The 21,101-nt window shown below is 44.9% G+C and overlaps 1 protein-coding gene across 1 annotated transcript in view; it reads left to right on the top strand.

Annotated features, from left to right (window-relative positions):
* Window positions 1–21,101, top strand: part of T265_05174 (hypothetical protein) — a gene marked incomplete at both ends in the record, with an annotated part of 42,800 nt that overhangs the window by 17,610 nt on the left and 4,089 nt on the right. Inside the window, 13 exons of the mRNA XM_009170106.1 lie at window positions 673–1,068; window positions 1,337–1,600; window positions 2,571–2,914; window positions 6,499–6,832; window positions 7,051–7,287; window positions 7,379–7,633; window positions 10,347–10,601; window positions 12,987–13,301; window positions 13,385–13,595; window positions 13,793–14,370; window positions 16,373–16,605; window positions 16,855–16,975; window positions 19,798–20,082. Coding sequence (XP_009168370.1) covers window positions 673–1,068; window positions 1,337–1,600; window positions 2,571–2,914; window positions 6,499–6,832; window positions 7,051–7,287; window positions 7,379–7,633; window positions 10,347–10,601; window positions 12,987–13,301; window positions 13,385–13,595; window positions 13,793–14,370; window positions 16,373–16,605; window positions 16,855–16,975; window positions 19,798–20,082 — 3,828 coding nt within the window. The remainder of the gene's footprint in view (window positions 1–672; window positions 1,069–1,336; window positions 1,601–2,570; window positions 2,915–6,498; window positions 6,833–7,050; window positions 7,288–7,378; window positions 7,634–10,346; window positions 10,602–12,986; window positions 13,302–13,384; window positions 13,596–13,792; window positions 14,371–16,372; window positions 16,606–16,854; window positions 16,976–19,797; window positions 20,083–21,101) is intronic.

Consider the following 21,101-nt stretch of genomic DNA (forward strand, 5'->3'; position numbering starts at 1 on the left):
ATACGGTTCATCCTATCTGACTGTCCAACAGCGTATTCAATCGCAATCTTTTGTCTGCTCTGCTTACCTAGAGCGCACAACCTCCATTTTTCTCTTCAAAGAAAGACATTTGCATGGAGAAGCCACCACCAAGAAGGTTTCACTCTCAGTCTACACCTTGAACACGCAAATGGGAGCGCGTCTACCCTCAAACTGACTAGTCCTTGTCATTTATCCCACCTTGTTTTGGATGAGTAGAACTCGTTCCGTTTCGAAGCGGCTAACAAGCATAGACGAAACTGCCAACCACCCACGTTGTTTCTTTTGTCCATACATGAGTACCATGCTATGGATGTTAATAGTTTACCGCTTCATTTCTGGAGCATTTTCTTGCCATGTCAGATTCGCCTCGCAAGAAAAAATAAGGATTGCAGCAATATTCTCTTCCAAGCGTTTTCCGGGTGAGTTTGCCGTAAAAAGGAGATGCTGTCTTTTACAAAAAAGTTGGAGTTGTCTGGGCCACCAACTCTGAGGTACTGATCAGATAGAGGCATTTTACGGAGATGACTTAACAATGTATGTGACTCTGTTTGATTCAAGTCCACCGATAGCAATCAATCAGCACTGCACTACGTTTGTACCCCATTGTATATTTTTTTTGTCAATGAAGTTTCCCTTCACTCTTCATTCCAGAAGCTAATCGAGGTTGGCCAGGCACGAAAATACCCACCCGCGGACATTGACCCCCTGTTGAATCTTTCACTGTTCATCAGGGAATGTTCTGAACTTTTGCATAATATACTCCGTACTCATGGACGTGCAATAGAGGATGGGTGTGTCATATCGAAGGTCGACGTGACAGACAGCGGCTGCAGCAGCAGCAGTCTTGTTGACGATGGGTCATCAGACACTGATGCTTCCATGGCGTCCGATGTAGAATCCAGTGAGAGCACGATTGCTCCTCCTCATTTGTCCTTTGTCACTGATTATTCGGCAACGGTTGGCAAAACGTCTGCATCACCTAAGCCAGAGGCTGGGAGATCTCCGAAGAAAACCGCACTGTGTGCTGGTAGAAAGAGGAGCTCAAAGGTTCGTTTCTTTGTTTCAATACCCTTTAGTTTGACCGTCTTGGGTATCGGAATTCTGTGGGCATGTCACTCTGTCTATCCAAAGGCTGAATTTATATCGCCTTCGGTGTTTGAAGGGATTAAACAAATCCCTAATATTCTGATTTTCGTTTCTCAATACCATTTTCTTAGCCTGTCTGCAAGAAGCGTGTACCACAGCACAGATACGCCCAGTATTGTACCATGATATCCTTATTGAATCTATTGACCGCCGCCCCTGTCTTCTATAGCTCTCCTTGGATGAGTTTTACGAGCTTATTCAGGTCGCCTCGAAAATAAGAGTTTTTCTACCTGAACTGGACCAACTGGAGACGTTGGGTGCTTGGATAACCGATTGGAGAAGTCGTGCCAGCAAAGTCATTCAACAGTGCAATGCCCCCGCATTGTCTGACACCGAAGAGACGGATGTACCAACTGTGAATGCTGTGAAGCAGTTGTTAGATCAGGCTGAAACGATCCACATGGAATTGCCGGAAACGGTATATCTGAAAAGAGTAAGTAGACAAATTGACTAGTTGTTGAACTGGTCCTGTTATTTTTTGGTGAATTTCATACTCAACTTGCGATTTCTACACTCCAGTTTATAGATGAGATGGCCATAGTTTCTGTTACACTACCTCGGTTTTGTAATATTTATGATTTTGTTGACCCTACTGCTTTGTTCATCCATGTTTATTCGACCGTGAAACTCCAAAGCTTATTGAGGAGCGCTTTTTTGTCCCCTTTTAGTATCAAATTTCTTCCTGTACTCTTTNCTCTTTCCCGTTGGAATTGTGCAAAGTAGCAATGTCACTATCCCAACCCCTCTCGTTTGCATTAAAGCTGTGTATCGAGAATGCGTTACGTTGGGTTGTTTATTTTGATCAAGCTGGAAGCTTCTAGCCTCCCAAATGGTTTTGGAGTTTTGGATATATGTCGGTTTTACGCACACCTTAACTGTTGACAGTGCCTAACCAGAAGGACGTTTTCACAATCCAGTTGCTGACCCACAACATTTAGGCCAGACTGAGCGGCATTCGAGTCACATGTAGCTCGAGAAACAGGTACGAATTCGCCCACAGTAAGCACCGTGATGGCTAATGCTTCCCTCCTTTTAGGGTAGGGTTAGAGTCACTCTTCGCGTGAACAACTAATTGTTTCATAATGTGTATCTGTTAACGGATATTCATTGTGTCCTTCTTTATTTATTCATCGATGGAGTTGGGCTGTGAGATACAGCAGTGCTTTATGGTCTTTCTTCAATCACGGAATTGTAGTGAGTACTTTCTATGGAGTTTTCACTCGTTGTATGAGACAGCTTGACCAAGCCTATATGGTTAGTTGAGCCTGTAATTCGCTTGTGAGCGAAAGGTTATAAGTCAACGTGAAACACCATTTGGATCGTAACAGTGGGTCTCAGCAATTTAACGGGTTTTCTCGTTCTCTACTAAACTCTTTGTACTGTATCTCTTTAACCGTCTTCAGGTATATGACTGCTTGGCATGGAAGGAACAGGTCGAAACCACATTGGCATGCAGCAATAAAGAAACGTCAAGCAATGATGAGACAGCTCCATTGAACAAGCCATCACTGACAGATTTGTGCGACCTCCAGTTTCACGGGGACCTGATATCAGCCACCATTGCCTATGTCAAGACACCAGATTCTATGAAACTCGAGGATGACACTCCGGATGCGCTGCCGTCGCCGACGTTTCCGGATAAGTCAAGGTTGGATGTTGTTCTGATCAACACCAGTCGGCACCTGTTGGGCATAATCAAAAGTGCAAAGGTCATTGAGGATCGACTGATTGCAATACAAAATTCCAAGTGGGTTTCATTTATTTTTACCTTATGTACATGGTTTACAAATCTGTGAATTATTTTCCTCCACATTGCAGTCGATTTTGGTGTTCAATGGGTGACATATTTCATCATGAGTGGACTAGGTGGACTACAAATGATTGTTTAACGTTCTTTTTACACCGCGTGTGACTCTAGCGCAGCACACCCTTGCAAAAGTTTTGCAGCTCTTCTTGAGAAATACACTCATTTGCAACTCAATTTGGTTTTCACGAGAGACTCAACTGAAACTCTTCCTAGACGTTTCCGCATCCACACACTCAGTTTTGCCGGTACATTGGTCATCTACGCTAGTACGGCAAAATCTCCCGTGCTGTCATGCTATTTTATGGCGGTGCCTCTACCATTTGAAGGAGCCCACAGAACGAGCTTAATGTGAAACCCTAGGGTAGCTACGATTTCCTTCTCTGTCTGTATACGTAAGCTGTCTTTCGTAGGAAACGCATCATCGTCTTCGTTTGAACAGTTCGAATTTGTTAGGAATATGAGATAGCGCATATCGACACGTAATTTTCCCCAGATTAATAAACTTATATTAGACTTGTAGACAAAGTAATGGATGCAAGATAGCCACGTCGTAAAAAAAACCATTCAGCTGTTGAACCCTTTCAGTGCCTAACTGCCATGTCATCAGAGGGAAGCACGAGGGTGGGATACTGACAGGTTGCCCAAGCCTAGACAGGGAAAGTCAAGAGGAAGAAGTCGGGTTCGAACCACAGACTTTCTGGTCAGTAAATTCGTGCCTTAACCACTGAACCATCCCGAGATAGTCACATGATCGTTATCAATTCACTGCGGCTGCTTGAATTACTGGTCGGGTCGTTGATAAGTGTTCATTGGGAAGAAACGAATCCAGGTGCTTGGGTGGGGCACTGCACATTCAGTGAAATTTGAAATAAGGATTCCGCAGACAATTTTGAAAACCCGTGTTCACGGTAAACTTGGATCGAGCCATCGCAGGCTTAATTAGAGCTGCATTTTAGTAGTGATACAGAACCATTCCATCTTTCTTGTCAACCATATTGTCATGCTTTGGCCGAGTCTTCTGGTTCAGTATGAACTTTTTAGGATATGAGATACACGAATTTCCAAAAGTCAGTTGCGTCTGGAGTATCCGTGTAAATTTAGCCTGGGATCCCGCTTCCAACACATCCATAGCTACAGGTCTCCTGACTCATATATTATCACAGCACGTTGTATCCTTTCTGTGGTGTGTTCGTTCATTACAGATGATCAGCTTTTTGCGCCCATCGATCAATCAGTTTGTTAAAAAAACCTCGATACCGTTAACGGACTGTCTCGCTCTTAAAGTCGCGTGTCAGTTTGCTGGGACCAAAAATCCGGGGAAGTGTTGATGTTTGATGATACCTGTTGATGTCGCATTTGGTAGCCGCCTCACCAGGGCTTTTCTACATCTACTTTATAAACTATTTTTTACTTACAAGCAACTGTGTGTTGATGAAAAATGAACCACCAACGTCCCATGAGCTTAGCGTTTAGCGCACTTCCCTCCAGTGTACACTGGCCTCTCGAGTGCAGTGTCCGCAGTAGGTTACCCATCCTGGTATGCCACGATGATATCATAGTGTCATCTCCGTTAAAGCAGTCACAGTTCTTCGAAAGCCCAAGTAACTTCAATTGTATTGTGTTCAATTGTGTCCTCGACGTCATCATGTATTGCACACTTCGAACGGACCGTGAAGGATTGCGCTGACGGCATCGTGTTGTTTTTTAACGATTGTTTGTCCACACAAGCTACTCCAAACGGGATGCGGAAGCATGCGTCTTACGCCTTCAAGATACAAATATCGCATTTCGGGATTTCCCACAATCTTGTCCGTCTCTGAAACTTCTCAATGTAGCGCATGATTGTGTTGGTTGGTTCACGTGTTTTTTCAACTGTATGGAATGTGATTGTAACATGGCAAATGAAGTCAGTCAGTGAAGTCCAACCAGGTTCATTCGTAGCATCAGAAACGAGGTGCATTGAAGTTAAGGGGTCGTGTGTACAAGACTTCTGTTCCGCCCAGTGTAGTGCATCCAAGGACACTGTAGCTTGCGATAGTTTTATTTTTATAGTGCGGCCACAAAATTTTTCGCAACGTCATATCAGGCACTTTGTGATGGGACGAGAGGTGCCGAACTATAGCAGTCGATTCGGTTTGAGCCATATCGTGACCAATCAGGCATACATTCTTCTGGTCCTTAGCCGGCCCGTGGTACGTCCGCCCAATCGATATGATGCTTGGTTATTCTGAGTGGCTCTTCTCCGGACAAGTGTATGGGTTGCAAACTTTGTGCTGAGACACAGGGGCTTCAATTGCAATTTTGGTCAAACATCCGACTGCTTCGCTGTTAAATTGTTTTGAATTCTGACTCTATCTCACCGATAGATCGAAAAGTTTCGCAATAAGTGAATCCTACATTCTCTTTTTGTCCACAAAAAGCGCTCCACTCCTCACGTGTAGTCTTTATGAATATTTGCCGCTCTCCTCCAAGCATTTTTGGTAATTCAAAATGTTGCTGAAATTTGCGAATAAGTCTAAAGTTGGTATGGATATTTTTTGTTAGTCTGTACTGAATGGAAATCCAATTGTTAAGCTATTAATTCGAAGCAGTAGTGTTCGGTACACCTCACATCAGGCTGCAATGCAAGAACCCGATGCCGTTTTAGGTCTAACGTCCGAGTAATGTAGCTGGCACAAGCTACTATCAGTGAATTTGTAGCTAGTTAATCGGAAGGTGCTTCGACTGTTGCACAGTATGTGCTTGATGGACAATCCATCCAGCACCCAGAAATCTCCGTGTCTCTTTCATTTGTGTCGAGATGTCACCCACTGTGAGAAGTTTCATATTCCGTCGCGTGAATCAAGTGGGTTTTAACCGGTGAGTTGGCGAATTGGTGTGAACGTGGTTTGTAGAAGTGTTGTGACTTGGCTCCGCGTGACCACGTTCCTTGCTCAGCTTTAGTTCTCACAAGAGCTGACCGAAATCCCATCCCAATGGCGTTCATGTGGGCACTTCTCATCTAAACTGTCAGATTAAGTCTTCTGAGGTTTGGACACCTAGAGATACTTCGCTTTGCATTCCCTTTCAAGTATAGGACTTTTCATAATAGTGCATGGCTGTCTGGCCGTTAAGCACTTGTGTCGGTCCGGGAATTTTGTCTATCCTGGTGGTGAAATCAGTTTGTGGTATGGCTGTCGATGGCGCTATTTTTACTCTTGTCATCCGGAATGTTCAATGATGTGTTTGCTGACTGTTGACTGAAAGGTGTCTTAGGAGGGAATATCGTTACTGTAGTTCAAGAACAAGGTTCCATTTTGTTCGTACAAATGTACCTGGGCGATACCTGCCCGATGCTGTCCTCATTTTGGTCACATCACTTAAGCGAAGGTTCTAGGCTACCGTGCTTCTGGCATACGCATCTTAAAAAATCCATTCAAATAAACCATTCTAGTCCGAAGTCAGCAGTTCGCTGTGCTTTTTTGCGCTTTATTTCCCCTACAATGAGAAAACTTCACATCGCATATGTTCTTTGCTTCTGTCAGATCTGGATCCTTATCTGTTGATGATGTCCTATCGGAAATCGCTGAAGCGGAAACTTTACCCGCCCAGCTACCGATTATCGCGGACATTCGATCTATGTGTGTTCGGGCGAAACAGTTGGAGGTTCAGTTTAAACAAATGGAGAGACTACTGATCGCTGTTCCTCCTGGACAGCCCTTCCCGCCTGTCGCCATTTCAGAGGATTTGTACGAGAAGCTCCGCATGGGCACCGTGGATTGTAGTGCAGAGACTTGGAAGGCCTGCGCACAAAGTTTATTAGATGTGGAACACCCATTCCCGCTAAACTGTCCTCATTTCCAGCATGTAACCGAGATGGTAGGTTTTGACTTATCTTCTGTTATCAGTTACAACTCAGATGATCCATTTTGAGGCTGCTCATGTGACTTTACAGCTATTCGGTACAACTGACTAAACCGTGCGAATTGAAACACCATTCTATTGAAATCTCCATTGTTGCATCCAGACCTCTTCAGTCTTTCCCCTAATCTCTGTGAACTGCTGTGCATTATCAGCCGGTTTGTGTTTTCTTTCAGTTGAATATCCTCGTTCAGTTTCGGGACAGATTAACCCGTCTGTTTCTGTGGCCTCAGTCAAAAATGCACTTATTGGAGGTCCTACTACCACGTAGCGTCCGTTCAATAGAAATGCTCCTAGAACTGGATAATGCTCGTTCCTCAGATTCATCATGGAGCACCTACACAAAGCGTGGCTCTCGCAGTGCATCGCTAAACGCGACCACATATTGGACATTATCTAAGGAAAACGCTCGCGTAAGTTGTCGATTCAGTAACTTTCCTTGCATGCTTTCGTACGTTTTTTCTCCCTCTGAAAACTTCACTCGGCCTTTCCCTTAACCTACAGTCATTTGCAGAAGCCGACGTGACCTGTTCCAATGCTTCTCAGTTGTACCGATCAGTCTACTCTGCCTTCATCGATTCGGAATTAAACTTAATGCATCATTTGCGATGTTCCAACGCTTTCAAATCCAAATCCAAAGCACAAAATTCAGTCACTTACTGCATCTGCAGGAAGACTGGGTTTTCCGGTTTCATGGTTCAGTGCGAGCTGTGTAGAGACTGGTTCCATGGACGTTGTGTTCTCCCTCCAAATATGAAGGTCAGTAGAATGAGACAGTACGATTCCATTCGTATTGGATTTCTCAGTCCATTATTTTCCACAGTTCCCCGTCGGAACTAGCGTTATTGTTATTGTCGTAGCCTGTTCCTTGTGTTTGGTGTAAGCGTTTAAAAATTCCGCACATCAGGCGACCTTCTTTGTTGGTTGATAAAGCCATGATTAGTAGAACTATTCGCCTCATCGTCCAGAGCTTTTTTTCTAGTGTTCCTGGGTCACAAACACCTCGCTCCGGTTGGAAACAAAAGATATACTGTTTCCTCAGTGGCATTATTGCGTGATAAAGGTGATATTCTCTCCCCTCATGATTTTTCCAAGAAAGATCGCACACCCAATCAAAGCTAACTAGCAGGACTTGTGAAATCTTTTGGGGGTAGTAGATCGTACGTTGTGCCGTGTCTGGAGAGCAACATAATTGTGAACTCCGATGAAAAGTGTCTACAAAAGTATTGTTTTTTGTCTGTTTTCTGGGGGGCCGCACAATGGCTGACATTTCTTTTGTTAATACTCCAGAAGTATATTCTGTCTCAAGGACGGTCTTTCTTCGGATCACCTCAGGTTCTTTATTGTCGGAATCCTTCACAGAAACTTCCAAATCTCAAATTACCAACAAACATGTGTTTAAGAGTTAATTTTTGCAACAGTTTCTTGATTTTGATCATCCGTCCTGCTTTCTCCTACAGTTTAATACGTACTTTTTTTGTGATGTATTAAAACCCGTTGGTTGCTCAAATCTTTTCGTGACCTGACCCGACTTGGTTTGTGTTATGTCTCGTGGGACAACAAAGGAGCTTCCCTTCAAAGATACTTACTTCAGTGGAGCTCCGGCAGCAGCTGCTCGACCTAGTAGCGATATATGTTCATCTCCATATTCATATTCATCTCCATATACGGCGGTTCTGCACTATGCAGTGGTCGCTCGACACTCACCAGTTGTCACTATAGTAGGTGGAGATCCTCTCGATAATGTTGACCGTATGAGTGTGCCCTCAGAACCAATAGACGCTTATGGTTGGCTCATGGTTTCGTTAGTTCCTGTGTATGGATCAGCTTGAAACTAATCTAACCAAAAGTCGTTGCAATACTGTTACATGGATATGCTCGTATGTTCCTTATGGTGACGATATCCATGCAAATCTTTGAGAAACTTCACAATGATGTTTCAGTGAAATTATAACGACTTGCAGTCATACTCGTAAGTGAGTTCATGGTACCGTTCATGGTGAAGTAGTTTGGGATGTTTGGCAGTGGACCGTCTTTTTGAGGCGGTCTTTACCGGCCTGAGTACATCAGTTTGTTGTTATCAGTGATTGCGCCATGTGTGGTAATATTTTCTCACGTATTCGTTATAGGTTCTATTCCCTCCCAAGAGAGGCCACTTTCCAGCCAATACTTCGTGGCTAGTTCTTCGTGGGGAACCTTCCAACCTTATGAAAAAGCAGCTAGTTAGAGCGTTACCCTCAGGTTGCCCCCCTAAATGGTTAGTGCCATCCTTGGCCTCATTCTGCTCGATCGCTCGACCGGAGTTCAGTGAATTCTATTGAACTCATCATCACCATCATCATCGACAGCACGACATCAGTGTTCAACACTGATGTTTCACTGCTTCACTATTGAACTACCCATCTCCATGCAAGATTGCTCCAGATAACAGAAGCAGGCTGGTGTTGAAGTCGTTGTACATGCCATGTTTGCAAATCTACATGACCTTTGACTGTCTGTGACATTTAGTTCGGTTGAAGTGAAAGTTGTTTTCATTACATTAAGAAAGGACGTCAAGAACACCCACGGATTACTGATCCAAGTCCACGACGGCGGCCTGTTCTATGGGCGTCCTTAAACACAACCAGGTCTGTTGGACCGAGATTGTTTATACTTGAGGGAAGGTGGCAAAATTGTATTAATCTGAGTGCTGATCAAATCAGAGTCACAAAAATCTTTTTTTAACAGAGAGATCCAATCAGGATTCAAGAGCAAACACAGATATCATGGTTATTTCTCACCAGAGAGCCTTTGTAGAGGGCTGTAGCGATTCTGAATTATCCTGGCTCGTGGTTACTAGGGCCAAGAACCATACCATGCACGTTCGAGTTTTCACGTAGATCGCTGGGATAAATGTTTCTATCCAAAAACCGCTACGCTGTCGTGGCATCACCCAGAGCCCCGTTGTTTCATGTGCAATAACTGTCACACGGTACAGAGCATGGGGGGTTGTGTGGTGAATTCGCTAGAACACAACAGGTAGAAATACTGTTTACTTCGCGGGACTGCATTGCCCGATTACTTTCAAGTCCTCAGCACGCTAGTTTCATAACCTCACTACGTGTCTCAGTGACTTGGATTTGGAATCCGAGGGTCTACCCGTTGTTCCACAGCTACCAAATCTCCTTGTTAGCTTCAGCAATTATGCTTCTGTTCATAGTTAGTGTTACGTTCACATGGTTTCCCGTCAATTTGACGCCAGCTTGCTTACTAAATTGTCTTTGTTTTTGAGAGCAGTGTTGAACACTGCTGCCTCCAGGCCTCTTCATTATGGGGAGGCGCATTCAGGAGATGTCCTGGTAGGAATTTGGTGTTACTGGGTCTCTGTCCAGTAGAATACGTCTACACACTGAACATCACGTCCGTGGTAGCAACCGTCTGACAAGTAACGGGTTCCACTACTTCTTGTAATTCTCGTAAACCTTTCCATCAGGAATCGGAAACAGACCGCCTGCGCTACATGTGCCCCAGATGTGAACGGTCCATGCGTCCCGACTTGACGCATGTGCATGCGTTATTGGACGATTTGGTACGTATTCTGCCCATTGAGGCAACTACACAACCCACTCCCACATCGGCTTCTACTCGGCGTCCATTTTGTCTCCCTCGATTACCGGAGTTCGTCGCACTACAAATGCTGTGTGAACGGGCTGTTTCATTTGTGCGCCGCTTGCGCAATGTAATACAGGTAAGTCCTGGTGTGTTTCACACGTCTGCTTTCTTGTGACTATTCTGGTGAGGTGCTGCGCTGACGAGTATGCATCACAAGCCAGTAGTCTTCGCTACGTATAACGGTAGTTCTCCGGTATTCGACAGAAAAATAACCAAGCATCAAGTAAAACGAGCGAAGCCGTGGGTCTACTGGATAAGATACCTCATGGTGCACTTATGTGATGCTTGGCCAAAAACACGAAACAAGAAAGTGTCTAAACACTAATTTTACTGACTGGAGTGGTGACAGATCTGTTACGCGACAAGCTGTGAAGACTCATGATTGCTCACTTGTGTAAGCGAAAAAATGTGCTTTGACTGTTGAACTGGACACCGGAACGCAAAACATTTCTGTTGCTCAGTCGGATTTGCAGTTGCCAGCTGAACTCTAGGGGAAAATATTACAGGGGAAACATTTTACCTCCTCTGGGTGGTTTCACTTCAATTCGCGGCGCTTCTGGAAGCTTGTCCATGGGGGAGCTCCTTGAATGTGGGTGTAGTCGTTTGTTTTCTTCGCCGGACTTTGGGTGTTAAAACGCGGTTAGAGTTCTGTTTCCCACGGAAGTGAGTGTTTTTCAGCGAGCTATCTAATATCTTTATTGTTTATTTTTTCTTGATATAGTACCAAACAGGAGCTCCTGGGCACACAACTATTTAGCGTCCTCATTGGCTTTTCTAGTTCCTTGTCTACCTGTCAAATAAAGACGGTAGAGTTTACAATTTATATAAGGCAGTTAGGGTATTCGTATCTAAACAATATGACTGAACTTAGCAAACCTTTTCAAGCGTAAGCTTTGTCCCTGGAACGTGTAAAACTCTGCTGCACTTAGTCTGTATGCGCATGTTTTAGAATCGAAATACAAATAGTAACATCTTCCGAAGGCTCCTTTCGTAGTGCGGCGGGTAAGTTAACTGCGAAACACGTGGTTTGAGACAGCTTCACCCAGTTTCCGCCACCCTCAGCGCCAAATGTCCGTAACCTTGCCCCTTAGAAGCGCATACATAAGACATCGTTTCGAATTAGATTGATGTATGACTCGGCTCGATGGACTTCGATATATTTTTCTCTTAGCCATGACTCCACCTATCTGGTGTTTAAGTGGTTAAAATGCGGTGACAGTTCACTCCTGGGTTTGCCGTTCTGGGAGCTACTTTCCGAATTTTCACCAACTTTCATTCAACCCAAACGAAAAGTCGTGCTAAACAGTGGTTGCAGAGGGGATTTCTCTCACGTGTATCACCTCTGTGTGCGATAAGAACCACTCTGTTAACCGTGTCAACTTTTCACTCCAACAGTAATTATTTATGAATATACACTCATTTGCAAACTAAGTTGGCTTTTCGAGAGACTCACCTGGAAGCCTGCCTGGAAACATCACAAACGAGAGATTCAGCTGGGTTCCAGGTGAGTCTCTCGAAAAACCAAATTGGTTTGCAAGTGAGTGCATATTCGCTAATTTCGTGTAATTTGGTTTCAAGTAGAATATAAGGTTGACGGAAACTCGGGGACTGCGCCTACCTGATGAGCCCCAAGAAGGACGAAACCGGTTGTGGGCTGTCGACGGATTTTCAGCAACCATATGAGTGATGCATTACAAGTAATCATTTGTGTTCATCGATTCTCCACATTTCTCCCAGTGTCTTGCATTAATGACACGTTTGAGGTGTCTCAAATTTGTGGCTCAGTGAGAGTGTAGTTAATTTGTGGTCCTCTTCGCATTCGCGTTTTTTACCGTATATTTTGCGTGATTTTCATACAAAACGATTTCAGTGTACGCAGTATATAAAGCAATCGCGTTCAATGCGTAGCTGCCTACTTTTTCATTTCGTCCGACAGCTAGAATGATTCCACATCGACTCGACCATCGTCTTTAGTGCCTTTCCATGCCCGTCTTGGTCTCCGGTTTTTCAGAGACCTAAACTCTAGCAACTGGGAATCAGTGTACCCTTTTCTCATTGCTTGTAGCTAATGAACTGAACCGACTGAACTAAATAACCAATCAAGTGCGACATTATACTCAATAGCCATCGAACTCGTCGGTTCACTGGTACTAGTCATATGAGCAGTGCGTTAGCAACAGAAAAGCCTCACTGCTCCAAATGTAATTGTGATACAATAACCTAAATTCCGATTCTTTCGCATGGTCGTGTGTGGAATTAGCTACCCCACACTTTCCTTCTGTACGGCCCTCGAAGCTGTTTCAAATCCCCGGTCTTACCAACCTGGTAACTTGCATACTTGGCTTGAAGAAGCTAGTATTTCGGCAATAAAACCTCCCTCAGTATTAAACCCACCGATTGTTTCCCATACTCTATTTAAAACGTGGTCTCGAAGGTAGTTTATCTTCCTTCCTTATTTTAGTCTACACCCGAGTTGTCACAAGCCGTTTGTAAATACGAACAGTTTTCTGGTCTCAAAATGCCCTTGTTTGGTTTCGTCGAAGAGGACGGTCAGCTCACCAAGTTGGATGAAGCAGTATCAAGTGATACGAGCCAGTTACTGGGTCACCCGATACGGACCTATCAATCGGCAACAAAGGCGACCGGTTCCAGGGATAGTCAACCTCGCCGTCTGTTGTCTGGCTTGACACGGCCAGCCCGAACAACAGTTGATTCGAATGCGTTAGCTGAGGAATCTGAGACGCCATCAAGTGCTGGGGTCATTTCACCTGAACGCGTAAGTGTGTTGTGTTTTGTGTACGTGTTGCCTTCCCATCCAGTCTTCGCTTGGTACCATCATCCACTCTTCGTTTTCCTCAGTGTTGGAAAGCTGCTTCTCACAAGGAATCTGCCGGCAACCTCACCAGCGAAGTGGCCGCTATGACGGCTGGATACATGGCTTCAAGGTCGCGTACGGACTCTCAAGGCCCGGTTAGCCAAAAGACAATCTGTTCGCTGCAGACGCAGGCTGAACGCCGAATGCTCATGGAGGGTCCAAGTTCACTGCAGAAGGCCGGCCCTCGATCGAATGGTATGTTTTTTAAACATCATTTGGTCCTTTTCACAAAGTAACCTTTTATCTGCAAGTGCAACGGTTTTAGGAAAAGTTGATTTGCTCCATTGTCTGATGTTGTGTATATATTTTCCCATGATTCTTTATTCACTGAACACTATTGCATCTGTTACCATGCGGGAGCACCAGTAAGTTTGTCATCATATTCTCTTCAGCCCTAGGTGATCCGACTTTGGTACCTCGTACTTACGATCGTCGTTCTCCATCTACAAGTTTGGTCACTCCCAAAGTACGTCCATCTGCTACTGACCAGGCAAAATACTTCTTTTGTCCACTCGCACCGGAAACACGTCAAATTCTAGAGAATCTAATGATGGAAGCTAGTCTTCTGGAAGTGAGTATACCACAAACTCGCTGGCTGTGGCAACTTCACCTGGCATCCGATCCGGAGACGCCAATTGGGGCAACACGACCTTACGTGGCTAGAAGAGATGAACTTCGCTGGAAACGACGTCGATTTCGACACCAAAGGCTCATTAGACCGCCTTTCATCTCCGCTCGTCAGGAGCGGCGGAAACGCCCACAACCTCCAGCCGACGATACTACGCTTCAATCTGGTGAAGGAAGCAGCAATTCAGCAGATAGTGAATGTTCTGCCACTTCCAGTCCGGCAACCATTCGTGAGGGAAAACACATGCGTACCAAAGATGGGGTTACCTCGGAACGGAGTCGGAGTTCATCTGTGTCGAGTTTGAGTGCTGACCAGTCTACCAAACGATCAGCTAAACCAAGAGTAAGCGGTTTTTCATGCAGTTTACCTATATAACATTCACGAGGCCACACTTCCGCCTCACCTATTCATACATCTATTTGTCCATCACCATTCCCACGCCTCTCGATGTCCAATGTATCGTCAACCTACTTGTAATTAGTCGAACCAATTAGCTGAATTGTTGCATTCTTATTTGTATTCCGTCTCGCCATATGTTTGCCCATTATTCATGACGTCATTTCCCATCTTCTTCCACCTTACTTCATTTGAATCAGCGGTTTTAGGATGAGTTAGACTGGTTTGTTTGACAATGAAGTGTTTTCGGTTGTTTGAACGACGGAATGCTAGTTTCCGGGTGGAATTTCAGTGTTACGATGGACTTCAATCTGAAATGGGTTTAACGCTTCGGTGCAAAAAGGCGAAGTCTTCAGACTTATGGCTACTATAGGAATATCACTTTTCAGTGGAACGCTCGAGTACATACCGCACATCTATCTATGTCCTCCCCGTTGTCTATTCTAGCGTCCTTCCAGGCTTTTCTTCAGGGCCGTTCTCTCGTGGTCGTTGTCTTGTTCGCTGAGTTGGGCAATTCGATTGCAAACGTTTCATCACCAATCGAGGTGACATCATCAGTGCGTTATTCTGGAGCGTAGTAGCGCGTAGCGGTGGGTTGGTGGTTGGGCACCACCGGTGAGCAAGCCAACAACCACCATCTATTCATCACCAATCGAGGTGACATCATCAGTGCGTTATTCTGGAGCGTAGTAGTGCGTAGCGGTGGTTTGGTGGTTGGCACAACCAATGTTTGCAATCAAATTGCCCAGCTCAGCGAACAAGCCAACGACCACCATCTACGCTACCTGAGCTACCGACATTTTCCTCCATAGAAATGGCCGTTCTATTTTCTAAGGCGCCACGTAATAGTCTGTGGCTACTGGTCGAACTCTACATATAGCAAGCCAATACAACTTAATTGAATATGTACGCAAATAAGTCCCCAGACAGCCTATTTGCTGCCCATTGTGTGGAGAAATGTCATTGAACTCGAGGAACTCCATTGAGCCTCTGGCTCCAGCTATTTAACCATCCACATGAACTCACATAAACGGAATCTACTAGATTAGTTTGTGGTTAGTGGGTAGGCTCACGTTCACATGCCCTTGGCTGTATAAGACAAAATCATTCTCTGGATGGGAAGCTCCAAAAGTCTTTTGCAGACACTAAGCACCAGCCAGACATCAGCCTGTCAATTGGAGGTGGCTCAATAGTGCTGAATGAACAGAGTTACAGAATATGGGAGTCTACATCTACAATGTATTATCATGGCCTGGTGGCGATATTGGATCAGCAAAGCCGAATTAGTTTTCAGAAGAGAAAACTCGATCACAACAGACGAACTGGTCCCACCCGATAAGGTAGTCGGGTTATACCATATGCTCTGGTTGTCAGGGAGACATCTGCTTCTTTTTTCTCAGCCCGACGACCTGAGGAAGCCAGTACTCGTAACTTTATTCCCATTACCTGATACAGTTTCCTTGTATGTCGATGGAACTACCCTGCTGTGCGGTTTCCATCGCTTCTGCATCAAAACTATCGTCTAAAATGCATCGCTTTTCCTGTCCGTACTTCATTGTAGTTGTAGAACGATTAAATATTCACAGATCTTCATGCCCTTCACTTGCTATTCTTCATTCCTATCCTTGGTAAATGAAACTATAGCAACTGTAACCATGTCTTTGGTGAACGGTTTGGGTCTACCGATGTACCCATTCGATGTGGTCTTCATTTTAAAAACCACATCAACGAAACGTCACTGTTGAACACTGATATGACACTATTGACGATAATGATTTTCATAAACAAGGTACAGCGCCTGCATATTTGTTCTAATAGATTTCAGCTCTCCAACTTCAGGTCTTGGCTGTCATTTGTCTTTTGATATTTCGGATGTGCTCACGGAACACTGTGCAATGTCTACACTAGGACACTTATAACGCACGTCTGATATTTATCTCAACTACAGACGTTTCGCCGGAATTTATCCAGTGGTATTTCCGAAAACCAAGAAAATCCCTCGTCCAGACTATCACAAACCGTCCACCGGAGACTACTCAACCGCGTAACTCGTGTCGGCTCCGCTCCTTCACGATCCCGTTTGAGCAAGCAAGTGGGAGGTAGCTCCCGCTATATGTACGGATCGACGACCTATCGGCGGCGTTTACCTGTCACTAACAAACAGCCTGGAAAAACGTCAAAGTGGGTTTTGCTTCTCCCCCACTCATGCATCTTTAACATGTTTTGCTCACTCATTTTTCAAATTAAGGGTAGTTACATGACAAAATCATTCACCATTCATGTTTCCGATCACCAAGCATTTCCATAACATATCGCACTGCTGATTTATCTGTCATTCTGAAATTTTCGGGTGTCTCTGTTTCCAAAAACTTGGTAAGTTTGCTACATCATTTGACGCTCAGCGATTATTTTCTGTCTTCCCTTTAACAGAGAATCTAATCCTTTTTCACCCTCTCGACCAAATCTGAAAGTCCAGAGGAATCGGCCTACTCACCGCTCTGTGACTACCCAACATTCTCCGAACAGAGGCCGACCGTCCGTAGATGTCCCGGTAAGATTGCTTCCTATCATAGTCTTACCTTACCGGCTTGCTACCCATATCAGCAATCGAATTAGCTTCTCGTTGCATCTCGTGCCGGTTCGTTTTTCTGATTCGTGACCCATAGGTTGGCTCATCTCACAGCGATTCTTCAAGTATTTACTGAATATCTCAACTATTTGGAATGAGTAAACGGACTAATAAGTACAAACTGGACAGTTTTTTGGCCGCATTGTCATGAGTAAACGGACTAATAAGTACAAAACTGGACAGTTTTTTGGCCGCATTGTCATCATGCCATTCAATGCCACATGGGTGGTGCCTCTGGGGGACCACTGCGAGGAGCTCGGCGTATCTCCGTATTATCTTGCTTCACGCTTCTCAAACTACTGATGCATCCCAAGTAGCTTGAAATAACACTCTCAGGTTGGGCAGTTTGCTCATGCTGGAGACCGCTCCCCGCGTGCCACGGCGGACGGCCAGACACTGCGTAAACAGCCACAACCTTCGATGCGTGACCGCCCACGTTACTCGCACTATCCTATATGAACGGAACTGTAGTATCTGGACCGCACTAAGGACTTGTAAGCCCTCAGGATACTTTGAGGAATTTGATCTCGCAAGTTGAGTCCATTTAGGCGTAAATGTCGGGAGGTATTGTGTAAGGTTGTTTTACCTCAATCAGCGGCCATCAACAGAGCGCAAATGGGGAACCTACTTGGTGAATCGGTACGAGTTAATCAGAAAAGAACCACGCAGGCGAACTACACTCATTTGCACACCAATGCGATTCCAATGGGAGACTGGAATCTCAGTTAAATCTCCTGTTTGTGATATTCTTATGCTGGATTTGATGCACAAAGGTCACTTCATGTTTCATTACATCATCGTCATCACTGTCAACTGTAAGAACCGCGTACTTGTCGTACAGTGGTTGTAGCTGCCACAGTTTCCTTCACCATTTGGGGAAGTGGGGTAAGTAGCTGCGCATTGGAAGCTGATAAATTAATGCATAACTATAGCATTAGGTAGACTTTTAAGTGGGGGGATTGGGAAGGGAGGTATGCATTGAAGGCAACAGCTTGGATGCATGAGCGCTATTGAGGGCGCGGCTGGGCCATGTCTTTTTATACTTCACATCATTGACGTGGCCCGTCTCGGGGTCCCCCATTCAGGACGGCGATACTGACCAGCGCAGCCGAGTTTGTTGGTAATGGCTTTTATACTTCACTGCCAAGTAATTGGTTGACTGCCTCTGGCTCGTTTCCACTCTTCACGTGGTTGCGCGAAAAGAACCTTTCGAGGAAGTCGGTCGACTGGCATACGCAGCACGCAGCCAAGCCAGCGCAACCTATGCAGTGTGATCAGTTCATCTATTGGGGGTGAGTTATTTCTTCCCAATGCCATTCGAAGTACTTCAGCTTTACTGATCCGGTGTTTCCACCAGACTCAGGTAATTCTCCGAAGACATCGATGATCAAATACTGAAGGTCTTTTGACATTCTCAGCGCGACGACCAGGTTTCTAGTCCGTATAGTAGTATGGAACGCACCGAAGCATTGTAAACTCGACCCTCGACGGATAAGGTGATGTCATGCTCACGCCACTGGTGACGCAGGTTCACAAAAGCTGCTCTGGCCTTTCCAATCCGGATGGAAATATCGTCTTTCGTGAGACCACCGGGACTGATACAGCTGCCCAGGTAAACAAATTTGTCTTCTACCTCAATCGATTCATCCGCAAGCATGAGGCTAGAGTTCGAGCCCACCCAGTCTTGCAGCAGCACTTTACACTTTGCAGGTGTGTAACGCATGCCAAACCGTGACGCGGAACTATTTAGATTATTTAATATTGTTATTGCATTACCATTCGTACAGTTTGGTTCAAATCGAACATACGGTTGACGGAAACTTGGGGACTACCTACCTGGTGGGTCCTAAAGGGGGCGGAACGTTCGTGGGGTGTCGAAGAGTTTTGAAAAACCCTATGATTAGTTGTTGTTCAAGAAAACCATATAGAGCCTCCATCTGAGAAGTGGTCCCTCGAAGGGCCAGATGAATGACAACATATCTTGTCTCTGTACAAGATGATACCATTGTTCGACCACTCGTTGCGATTGGTATAGTGCTTTGCTACTTACCGGGAGGACGTGGTTCCGATTTCCATCGAGATTCGTGAGATATGCACTGCCAGGATAGAACGACCCTACCGTCTCCACTCGCTTTTCAGCATAGACTGATTTTGATTGCAGAGTCAGACCTGAATTAGGAAATGCTTTAATGCGCTCCCATTTACGCGTCAATTCTGCGCATCTTCTATCACACATCCACGGTTCAGCATTCCTTCCCCACACTAATTTTGCTCTCAAAAGTGGGTGATTCTGACTTTTTTCAACTTCATCTCCTGTCGCTTACGGAACAGCGATCAACCGGTCGATCGTCTTGTAGCTTCCAATCAAAGATTTGTGATAGGTTACTACTAGGCCGTCTCCACTAGGCCAATGAAGGCCACTCAGTTATTTTTTGACCTGTCAGTTTCGTTTTCCAATAAGATATTGCAACCAAACTCGGTAGAATGGAAAGTAGAACGTCTATTGAACGATAGCCTTCCTAACAAACGGTTTTATCAGTGTTCAGTTAGTGCTTCCTCATTACAAGTTTGTCGCCTGAAATTCTAGCCGATGTGACTTCCTGAAAACGGATGTAAAAAGGGATCGAAAATTCCTTCATTCTGGTAGCTTTGTTTCGACCTTTCTTAGGGTTCGTAAACTAAATTGTGTTAATCCTATCACTCATCCTATCTGTTCTCATATCGTTCTGTCTTGTTTCTAACAGGAAGCCCGGACATCGTCTTCTCACAGCGTCTCACACAAATCTCACGCTCAGAAGCGGAGAGTAGCACCATTTAATTCGAACAATTCAAGCCGTCGACTAAAGGGACGCCGCATTGCTGAGCCTGGTGATGTCCCGAAAAAACGGAATGCTTCAAGCGCAGACGAAGATGAATGTGCCGCTGCTGTTTGCCAAAACCCACGTGGTGGCACGGTCGAATGGATTGCTTGCGATAGTTGTGAACGTTGGTTCCACCAACTGTGTGTTGGTATTCGCCACAAAAGCCAAGTATGTATTTGATATAGCTAAAGTCGGTCTTCTTTACAACGGTCTAATCGAAGCTGTGAAAATCATGAGGGTAAGAAAAAGCAGGAGCACAGAGCAGTCCGAATTCAGTGTTATCTTGTCACACATACACTCATTTTCAAGGTTAGGACAACGTCGCCGAAATAGAGGTGGTCGCCCAAACAAATGGAATACAAGGTATGAAAGGGAGATTTAAAAAAATTTGATGTCCTGGAGAAATGGTCGGAGCGATCGACGGTCTAGGAATTGGGATTCAATTGTCTAATAAAGGTTCAAGACTACCGTTAAGCTCCAAGGCTAATTCTCTTTACAGTGCCAGGTGCCCCCATCCCAGAGAAGCATTCAGGGTTCTAGACTGCTACCTAGCTGAAGTTATAGCAATTCACTCATACAAGCATAATCTACTCAAACAATTACAGTTCAGGGCCAGCCGTGGTAAGGCAGGTAGTGCTGGTGTGATTTATGCCCACATCCCAATCCCAATAACCAAGCCAACCTTGAATGGGACGCTTTATCGTAGTGCTGATTCCATCTATGTGTGTATGTGTTCGCTTGACTGTACGCCTATCAGTTGCTCTGTCTTTACCTCGCGTGTCAGCAGCTGGCGAGATAATGTGAAACAGTTGAATTCAATCATGCCTTCTTTTTCTCTCATGAGGATAGGTGGACGTAATTTTTAGTCGAACTAAGGTAATTCAGTTTGCCAGTAGGTAGATCGCTGTGTGGTAGATAGACTCTCAACTGTTAAATGGCTTAGAGCTGATTCTGTGGTGCCCATCTGTCTAAGGGCATTATTCTGCTGCTGTTGGTGATGGGTCATGGAGTTTCTACAAAAGTTAGATGAATTTTTTTTCTTCGAGACGAGACCGGTTTTGTCTGCAGAATTGTTCATGTTACAGCACCAGTATGCTATGCCATCTTTGTCAGTTGAAACCGGACGCCATTTATTCAGTTTATGTTGTGGAAAACTTGAGGAACATATATAAGAAAGCAGATGCTTC

Source organism: Opisthorchis viverrini, assembly GCF_000715545.1.
Source record: "Opisthorchis viverrini unplaced genomic scaffold opera_v5_93, whole genome shotgun sequence".
NCBI classification, from domain to species: Eukaryota; Metazoa; Platyhelminthes; class Trematoda; order Opisthorchiida; family Opisthorchiidae; genus Opisthorchis; species Opisthorchis viverrini.